At 35.9% G+C, this 11,064-nt stretch overlaps 1 protein-coding gene across 1 annotated transcript; it reads left to right on the forward strand.

The window, feature by feature from the left end:
- Positions 1-893: 893 nt before the first annotated feature.
- Smp_201320 (unnamed protein product) lies at positions 894-1,121 on the forward strand (the record flags this gene model as incomplete). The annotated part of the gene is made up of 1 exon (XM_018791690.1): positions 894-1,121. The coding sequence occupies one exon, from the start codon at positions 894-896 to the stop codon at positions 1,119-1,121; it is 228 nt and encodes a 75-aa protein (XP_018645163.1).
- Between the last annotated feature and the right edge of the window lie 9,943 nt (positions 1,122-11,064).

The raw sequence follows: 11,064 nt of genomic DNA on the forward strand, positions 1-11,064 counted from the left end.
AATACAATTCAATATCTCATCGTTCTTGATAATCAGATATGAGAATGATGACACAACATATCATCGTGTTTATTTTCTTGAATGCGTGTGCGAAAATATATATCAAAATGTTAGCGAAAACAAATAAAATCAAACGATCCAATATCTGCAGAGGATAAACATCCATCATTCTCTATTGCCAAACACATAATTGAAACAAGTTATGAGATTGATCCTAACTGGGTTATTGTGTTATAGTCAACATGTGTTTAAGGGCGTATATCAATGTTTATCGAAACCTTAGCTATACGAAAATTCAAATCCACTTTATCTATTTCAAAACAGTTTGTAGTCAAAGTAAACCTTTCAATGCAATATGAGCTTCCCATTCGAAGCGATGAGGTGTCGAATTCTTTTCGCATTATCATCTTCGTCAAATTTGTCCCCTCCTATTCACCATTTCTGGTCTGGTTGATTTTATATTTGATTCCAAAATGTTCTTACAAATTATATGTGTGGTCAGATTGTTCCAAATGTATTGTCTCAATGTTCAAACGAAACATATTATACTCGATGAACAGTAAATGTTTAACAGAAAAGAACTGCTTCTTTCGTCCTCTCAAAACTGTTCACACTGAGTATAATTGCTTGACGATCCTGTGAAGAATATGTGTTTCAATATCACGTATAGTCATCACAAATACTATTTGGCTTCTTTCAATCTAATATGAGTATTGACGTAAGAAAACTATTTTTCTGATGTTATAAACTTGTGCTTCACTCTCTATGGAAGAGGGTGCAAGTAAGTAAGTTCGTTAGATATTATCAATTGTACAATTTCTTACTGTTATTGCCTTTATCTGTCCGTTTTCCTTTTGACATTTACATTATGTGTGTGTACTGTTTCATTTGTTATGAACATTACTTCCGAAAATACCGTGTCAAATTTACAACTAACCACGTCCGTGAAGTCTCTTATTCTTCTTGTTCACTCGTTTTATGATCACCGTTCCGCTGCTGTGGTTCATTGGATTCAAAAAATGTTTTCTCGTTCAATGCATCAACGTGCAAAAAAGGTGAGTTCTGTCATTTATTCATCATTTTTGTCCAGTGAAGTTCAAACCAAGTCTGTCGTGAGATAGAAACTCACTGAAGAAAATGGGTGAATGATGGCTCAACTTCGTGGATAATTTGATGTCAGACATCAACACCGTTGGATGCCAGCTCAGTGCTCTATGAGTTACGGGTTCTGGCTCGGGACCGGTAGGTTCGTTTTATTTCAAAATGTTCTTAAAAACTATATGTGTTGTCATATTGTTCGAAATGTATTACCTCAATGATTATCTCCATATTTTATTATCATTGATCGCATGACAATGTTTGTATAATGAATTATTGAACAGGTAAACAAAGTTAGTCTTAATCAGTGCCAAGTGTATGTGCTGTTTTGTACTATTTACTAAGATGTTCATTATACGTTCATTCGTCAGTTGATTTCGTTCATCTATATAGGTCGTTTCAGCTGTTCGAATGAATTAATCGAAACAATGCTGAGATATCCGGACAATGACACGTCGTCTGTTTATTTATCTTATAAATAACACACGCACAAACATACAAACTCGAATTCACACTCTACCCCTTCTTATCACAAATGCAACATTTAACTGACAAACCAGCACAAACAATCACACAGAATGAACTGATGAAGACTCGCACAGAATAGTGATGTGTGATATCAATGAATATTCGTTCTGTTTCTTTATTTGTATTTGGTCGATCCTTTTGCACATTTGTACAACATAAGACAACACAAAGACTTTGACTGCATATTGAAAGCATATTTCAAGTGATTAAGAAGATAACTCTGTACAAAAAGAAAATATTATCCTCTATGAACAGCATTTGTTTGAACAGAAAACAACGCGTGCTTCTTTCGTCCTCTCAAAACTGTTCACAATGAGTACAGTTTCTTGACAATTCAGTCACGAATATATGTTTCAATATCGGCTATAATCACCAAAACTAATATCTGAATTCTTTCAATCTAATATACGTTGTCATACAAGAAATATTTTTCTTAAAGTAAAATAATGATAAGAACACTGTCTGTTATGTATTAGTGAGATCTGTCTGTTAACCTTGACCGTTTTCTTAGTTGTTCAAATATCAATCATTGTGCTTCCGTGTTGTTTATCACCAAATTTTATGTATTTGCCAAATTATATGACATTTTCTTTTGCGTAATGAACGTGATATGAGTTGTCATTATAATGAGGGATGCCGCTCTCTACTTATACGTCCGTATGACTATTAATCACTGACATGTACAAAACTAGAATGAATGAAATTTTCAATTTACATATGAATACTACTTTTCTCAAGACAAATTGTAGTGAAAATAAAACGTTCAGTATTCAATTCATAGAAAGTCTTGACTCAGCTATCAACGAACACTGAAATCATCTACAATCTTATTCCAAGTGATATTGTTGAATGAGATTATCTCGATTTCAGGTCTTCCGTTTATCAAACTATGAAATTATCATTAACAATCACGAAATTGTCAGACTCGACTTAGTAGTACGTCCCACAATTATTGACTATGAGACCCGTGATCATTCATCTTATTCACAATGTCCTTAACATATATTGTGTTAAGTTCTATATCAATCAGTGTGATGGATTAACTCAACATCGTTTGACAACGGCAGTTTAAAAGGTGACAGTTTCTTTAGTTCTTGCTTAAGATCATCATGCTTTAATAAAGAGCCTAAAGGTTACCCCACTTTTGAACGAATATCGATTAATTGCTCATATACAGTGTCGAATTCACTCTTAATACTGTCGACAGTTTTGATCTTGAGTTACAACTCATTATTAAGTAAGAGACTGAGTCATCCAGCAGCAGATGAGGTATACGTCCACTCCTACTGTTATCTGATTTAAAAGGAGTCGCAGAGCATGGAGTATGGGTTATAACAGAAATGTGATTATCTGAAGAAATAGGGCTTTTTCGTGATCGTTCTTTGTCAGACGACCGATTCGACATGAAGGGTCAGTTTAAATGTTGTTATTTAGATTCCAACAAGGATTCAGCGATATATATACTTTAAAAGAATACCGTGTGATTGTAACGCAAACTTCAAACGTACCGACTGTTATGTTGAACATTGTTGGCAGTTCGATATCGTGGTTAGGTAGACGGGAGATCAAACACTCAAATTCATCCCGATTTTGCAAGGGAATTGAAATGAACTTCTCCATGAGGAACGAATAGTAGATGAATATTCATTCAGTCTGCCCGCTATATCTGTCTCAACAACTTCAAATTCATATATTAGGTTAAAATGTTCGATGCATGTAGTGTTTCGACAGAAATTGGTGAAACTAGGTTTCATGGTCGTTGGTAGAAGTTAGTGTAATGCAGACTCACTTCTGAAGAAACTGAGGATACGACTGATATTCTAGTTTTACAACTAGCGACCAGTAGCACCTTCTATAATCAAAACACTTTTGGTCAAACAGAAATCAGAAGTCAGACGAGAAGAGGTAGGAAAGATATATTTGATACGTTACCAATATATCGAGAGGCGTTCGTTATTAACTGACTATTGAAATGTAGGAGCTGTGTCCCACGACGAGTTGCAACGTGATCTGTACGGATGCATGACCGAAAGCCTTCAGTTAAACAAGTACACTTAAACAACGTGGTCGGCATCCAATGTCCAACACTAAATTAGCTATTGATTTTAGTGGTTGAATTATAGCTACAGAACACTCTCCACCTAGTGAGGTAGTGATGCTCCTAATACGTGACCAGCCATAAGTTTAGACCCAACGAGTTTGTCGTTGGTAAACACTCTTCTGATCGCTTGCTTCGTTTAGCAGCGTCTCATCTTTTTTCTTTACACTAAGGGACCAAAATGTACAACATAGCAATAAAAAAATAAAGTACAATGAAAATTTCAGTTCCTTGAGAAACTTTGTCGTTCTTTTCCAGCCGTCCTGAAAACGAGAAAAAAACAACGTGTGAAAGCATGTAGAAAATGCATTCGTACTTGCGTAAGGACACAAGATGAGTGGGAAAAAATTAAACTAATACACTTGTAAACAGCGTACAAGCGATCGGAAAAATAATGTTTTCTTTTTGGTTATTTTATATATAAAAAAATTTAAATACGTTCAAAAAATAAACATGTTTTGTTTTTTTGTTTGTTTGGTTTTTAAATAAATAAAAAAATGAGCATATCAAAAAATTTTTTTTAGAATAAGCAATGAAAAGGAATTCAAGATAAAGCTTGTGTCCTACGTGCAATATTCCTTAAGATGTTATGCAAATCTTACTGTTCTTACAGAACGCGTTGTTTCAGATTTATCTCTCGAGCTTGACGAAGTATCAAGGTGTGTGTCGGCTGTCGTGTACGGTACGACGAGTGTAGGAGCCGTATCGTACGATTGTACCGAAAAAAATTCGACTTAGCTTGGTTTTCCTTCTAAGTACGCTGCTTTGAGTCGATCGATACTGATGCTATCGTTCGTACCGTTCTTATTCAATACATAGTACTTGGGTTCGCGTTGAAGAATTTTGAAGGGTCCTTCGTATGCTGATTTGAGAGGTCGTCGACGTGGGTCTCGACGAACGAAGACGTGCGTACTATGTCGTAATTCAGGTTGAACGAAAACATCATTTGATTGGGGTAGAGTGTGAGCAGGTTTTACTGAACGCATAGCGTTTGCAAGCCTGCTCGTGTATCAGTTTAGATCCATGTTCAATGAAGAAGCTGAAGGATCCACGAATTCTCCTGGGAGTCGGAGTGTCGTTCCGTAAACCAGTTGTAATGCAGCGTATCCAATGTCAGCTTTCACTGCATTGCGGATACCCAGCAAGACGAGTGGAAGAGCGTCTGTCCACTGTTAAACGTTAGCAGCTGATAATGAAGCATTCAGTTGTCTATGAAAACGTACTACCAACCCCTTTGCTTGTGGGTGGTATGCTATCGTTCGGAAGCGCGTGATTCCTAATGGTGAGATCAGACAAAGGAAAATTCCGGATTCGAACTGGCGTCTGCGGTCTGTAGTGATCGTGGAAGGGCAGCCGAAATTTGCAACCCATCGTTCGACGAAAGCGATTTTTGACAGCGTACAGAGGAGCATGCCCACTCCCTCACGTCTTTATTCATGTCAGGCCAGCAAAATCGTTGGGCTATAAGTTTGACTGTTGCACGAGCACCTGGGTGAGAAACATTGTGCAACGTATTGAAGACGTTGCGTTGATAATGTTTTGGTATTATTGGACGATCCCTACCTGTAGATGTGTCGCAAAGTAAGGTTTCCTTACCTGTTTCCATCTGCTTAATACTTAGTTTAAGGATAACTCATGCTGAAGATCAATGTCTTCTTTTTGAAGCTGAGCGAATTTGAGAAGGTCGACCAGTAGCACCTTCTATAATCAAAACACTTTTGGTCAAAGAGAAATCAGAAGTCAGTTGAGAAGATGTAGGAAAGATATATTAGATACGTTTCTAATATATCGAGAGGCGTTCGTTATTAACTGACTATTGAAACGTAGGAGCTGTGTCCCACGCCGAGTTGCAACGTGATCTGGTACGGATGCATAACCGAAAGCCTTCAGTTAAACAAGTACACTTAAACAACGTGGTCGGCATCCAATGTCGAACACTTAATTAGCTATTGATTTTAGTGGTTGAATTATAGCTACAGAACACTCTCCACCTAGTGAGGTAGTGATGCTAATAATACGTGACCAGCCATAAGTTTAGGCCCAACGAGTTTGTCGTTGGTAAACACTATTGTGATTGCTTGCTTCGTTTAGCAGCGTCTCATCTTTTTTCTTTACACTAAGGGACCAAAACGTACAACATAGCAATAAAAAAATAAAGTACAATGAAAATTTCAGTTCCTTGAGAAACTTTGTCGTTGTTTTCCAGCCGTCCTGAAAACGAGAAAAAAACAACGTGTGAAAGCATGTAGAAAATGCATTCGTACTTGCGTAAGGACACAAGATGAGTGGGAAAAAATTAAACTAATACACTTGTAAACAGCGTACAAGCGATCGGAAAAATAATGTTTTCTTTTTGGTTATTTTATATATAAAAAAATTTAAATACGTTCAAAAAATAAACATGTTTTGTTTTTTTGTTTGTTTGGTTTTTAAATAAATAAAAAATGAGCATATAAAAAAAATTTTTTTACAATAAGCAATGAAAGGGAATTCAAGATAAAGCTTGTGTCCTACGTGCAATATTTCTTAAGATGTTCTGCAAATCTTACTGTTCTTACAGAACGCGTTGTTTTAGGTTTTGGATGCCATCGTTATTTGGTTATTGTCCTTAACTAAGTCGATTTTTGAAAAGACAGTTGCAACTTTCATGGCAGCTGCCAAATGTGAGGCAACGGGTAACGATCGGGAATGGTTTAAGCGTCCAGACGCCCATAATCACAGTTGGACGACAATCATTGCTGTCCTTTTTAAGGACCATGTGCAATGGGGATGACCACGGACTATTTGATGGTCGATATATCCCTAAGTATATCATATGCGCGTGTCCATGAATCCGTGCATGCAAAAATCAGCTTCTGCGTAGCAGAACCAGGACTCGATAATGTCTGGCCAAAATGGCTTTAACTGAATCGAAATAGGGTGTATAGACTTTAACTTCAAAACCTTAGGTGAGTGTTCCGTCAAAGTAATTTATTGAACAAAAAATGTCTAATTAAAATATATCCGACTAAAACTTACGAAAAAAATACATCACAATATATAAAAGTAAAACGAAGAATAACAATCAATAATAATCTTTTACTAGCCGGAAAAAATTCACATCATATTAAAACACAATTATATGAACGAAGAATATCCTTGTCAATATTATCTCATCAGGTTCTACAATTATAAATTAATAATCCATGAAAGAAGATTGACTAAATTTAAGGCAGAGTACATCAAGTTAAGAAACTGTAATATGTGAATCAAGTAGTGTTGTTTGTCATATAAAATAAAAATAAGATTGAATCGTAATGTTTTTGCGATGAATAATATGATGTGTTAACTTGAATCAGTTTATAGGTGAAATGAAATCGTAAGATAAATAATGATCAGAATAAATATAGTTGACATGGGAGTGAGAGATAGGAAAATGGGATTAAAAATCAGAAATTACGTAATATGTAGAATAATATAAATTAGGTCAGATATAGTAGATAGGGGATGGATGATAAGAAAATTTCTCCAAAAGGTTAGCAATGAAACCGTTTCATTATCATTTGCTTTGCCTTCCTGTGCTCGTATACAATTTGGCAATAAATTTGACCACGTGTGCCGATTACTTAAACAAACTAAACGAAGCTTTCAATACTGGTCAGTGTCCCTTACCGTTATAACACAGTGAGGATTTAATTACGTTCAAATTCTGTTAAATATTGATTGACGAATATTATTCACATTCTCATTGCATAATGTGTCAACAAGCAGATTGTGGACATTCGTATCCCTCTTATAACAATCTATTTTATGACTCACAATTATCATTCCAATTACTATTCCTAAGATACTTCCAGTTTCCTTAATGCAGTCCCCCACAAAATCTGCCAGTTTACGGCTTGATGGAGTACAAATGTTATCTCCTGCTATATGTCGTCATGTAGTATGTTTGTCCTCACTTATAAAGAAATCAATAATCCTCATGTGATTCAAACTCATTTAACTCGACTTTGCGTAATGAGCATTAACTAACTCTTGTTTTGTCGATATATCATTGTTTCTTATTTTATAACTCACAAATGGCATAAGGATTAACATCTACTGCCAACAACGTGTACCGTTTAAATATTGATACCGGAAATGCTCCAATCTTTCAGTTGATATCAACTCTGGTTTTGTCCATACCCCATGGTTTGTAACTCACTGTGACAATCCGATATTTGAAGCCGTGCAACCTTCAAAATAGTCCATTTTAATGTATTCTATTCAACGAACAGCACCAGAATACTAGCATCATATGTCGCACAAGGTGCATACCACAACTGTCGTATGAGCAGGCCTGACATTGGACAGAATACAGAGTACCACCATTCCCACGGCAACCACCTATAGGTTCAAATAACAAAATCTACAAGATATACTTTTTCGCGTGACTTTCTCAATAGAATATCTGGACTACTAGGTTACGTACCATCAACCAAACGCCAACAAGTTGGTGCCTTTCCTGCCTGTACGGTAAGTCAATTTCAGCTAACTGATCTACCTGATCAAAAAATGATTTTTTTGGCGTTCACCCTTGAGATTTCTCGTTTCACGAAGCAAGACATCTTTCATACTTATCGAAGGAACATGGTAGTTGCTCATGCTCTACGTGTCTATCCCTCTTATAACTTACACATTCAAAAACCTCCAATATAAGGGTTATAAGCATGCTGACTGAGACCTCATGTGCTCACTAAATACACTCTGAGATTGTGATGAATTTTTCGCAGTTAACAGTCTCATGGAATCTACTGAGAATTTCTATTTGATCCTTAACTCATGTCCATATTTCAGAGCACCAATTCAAACGTAAATGTTAAGTAAACCATACAAATTATATTTATCAGCGAAATATCGTAATAAACTAAGACCCATAAAGAAGAGTTATTTTAAGCCAAACGATTACACGTCAGTTTCACAAATAGCAACAAATGCGCTGAAGTTACTAACAATGTTGACAATCCTTGTGATCCTGCATAATATCATTTTTATATACGACACTGAAAAACTATCACAGAACTTTGTGGTGGTATTTTTACGAGTGGAAATGCATTCCTTAATAGCTATTATTTTAAGAGTCATGTGTGTGACAGCTAACTCATTACCATTTATCCACTTCACATGCCTAAAAATTAGTAAGGCTATAAATAATCTCAATGTGTTCATGGAGCAGAAGGGATGTCAACCTTTGTATTCATAGATGGTGGACCACTTTCTCTTTAGTAACGGGTCTTTGACATTATTGCTGAAAAAAATGAGTATATCTTACCGCGTGACAAATTGAGAGATAATGCTGACATGGTCAATGGTTAGGGCATCGATAATACTCCAGTTGTCTGCAGGATTCTGTAAAAATGTGTTAACGATGAACTCTCCTACTGTTTTCCAACTCTAAAATTCATCAATGGTACTCCACATGAAATTGTTTTAAAAATCCATCGTATATGACATACCAATTAGATTTCTCTGAATCACCCTTTCCTCGGTGTAACCAAGGATTTGCAGTCTGAGAGTTATACAAGACGTTTCTAAAACATTCGACATGATTAGCCACCAACTTGTTGTAAATAAAATGTCATTTCACGGGGTCCAAAATACTCTGCCGAATTGCTTTGATTCCATTCTCAACCACCGACATCAAATAGGTAGAATTCACTCTTCCTTGACAAACGCTGTCCATGTTGGAATCGACGTAATATAAAGTATTGTCCAAAGCACGTTGCTAAGTTCAGATTTTATCAATGATATTGGCGAATGCGTTCGCGCAGTGCTGCTCAAAATGGCTTTTAAAGCATCACTCAGCTAAATGTCAACGGACATGCTTCGGCGAAACATCAATCGAATTAGGTCTAACCATGATAATTGAGATGTTATCCACGCTCGCAGAACAGGTGTTATAAATTTGGCTTCACCCTCAATGAAAGAGTGTGCAAGTTCAATATATCCGTTAGATAATATCAATTGTACAATTTGTTACCAGTTTTGTCTTTATCTGTCCGTTTTCTTTTTGATATTTTCCTTATGTGTGTGTACTGTTTCTTTTGCTAATAACATGCCTTCCGATAATACTCTGTCAAGTTCACAACAAACCCCGTCCCTGAAAGCTCTTATTCTAGTTGTTTACTCGTTTTATAGTCAACATTAAGAAGTTCGGTTTATTAGACTGGAAAAGTATTTTCTGAATAACGTAATTAACATAAAATATAGGTGAATTCGATCATGCATTTATTCAACCACCGATAAATCAACAAAAATATATGAAGCCTTCAAAACTCGTCAGTGTCCCTTACCGCTATATCCTATTGAGGATTGAATTGTAGGCGAATTCTGTGAAATATTTGTGGGCGACTATTATTTACATTCTAATTGCATAACGTCTCAACAATTGAATTGTGGACATTTGTTTCCAACCTGTTCAAAGCTAAATTGTGACTGACAGTAATCATACGACTCATTATTCCGAAGTTATTTACAGTTCCTTAATTTCAGTCTTTCATAAAATCCGCTACACAACGGCTTCATCATGTACAAATGATATTTGCTGTTATATGTTGTGTTGCAGTATGTTTGGTATGCATATAAATCAAATATGTTTGAAATGAATTTGCATATTGAATGCTGGTATTGGTGTTCTGAACCTACTCCAGTCTTTATCACTGATAAACACGTAAACATTCAGATTTTCAAACAGTCTTATGCTTACTGATCCTGAAACAGAAATTCAATCCATTTTTTCCAATTCAGTCAAATCAGGTTATCCCTAACAACAAGTTAATCAACTCGATAATTTTCTGACAACTATGGTAGTGTAGCTGTACATAATTCCTCAAAATCAATAGCTGATTAGGTGTTCGACATTGGATGTTGACCACGTTGTTTAAGTGGAATTGTTTAACTGAAGGCAGAAATCCATTCTATGTTCTTATGATTCGATCAAATCGCGATATTCCTCAAAAGAACACATTCGATTAGATATTTCTGACTACAATGATAGAATCCAATCACCACTGGGGATTAAATAAACATACAGTTGACTGATGCTGAGTAATCTATTGGTGTACTCACATATTCAATCCTTTGCCCAAGAATCCCGCTAAACACTCTAACCACAAATTTCAGTGAAATCCATTTTCCAAATAAATTCGCTTCGCCTGTAGCTCTTCTAGATTTACTGCCGGTTTCAAGCCTGGGTAAAGGAGAAGGATAGGGCATGGCGTTAACGATTTTATTCTTTGGAAAACTTACCCGCCATTAAACGCTATACAAGAAAAATAATGTAAACCATTCAAACTCTGTCTTGAGAGTGAAAGGAAGAATTA

This window comes from Schistosoma mansoni, assembly GCF_000237925.1.
Source record: "Schistosoma mansoni, WGS project CABG00000000 data, chromosome 1 unplaced supercontig 0122, strain Puerto Rico, whole genome shotgun sequence".
In the NCBI taxonomy this organism is placed as follows: Eukaryota; Metazoa; Platyhelminthes; class Trematoda; order Strigeidida; family Schistosomatidae; genus Schistosoma; species Schistosoma mansoni.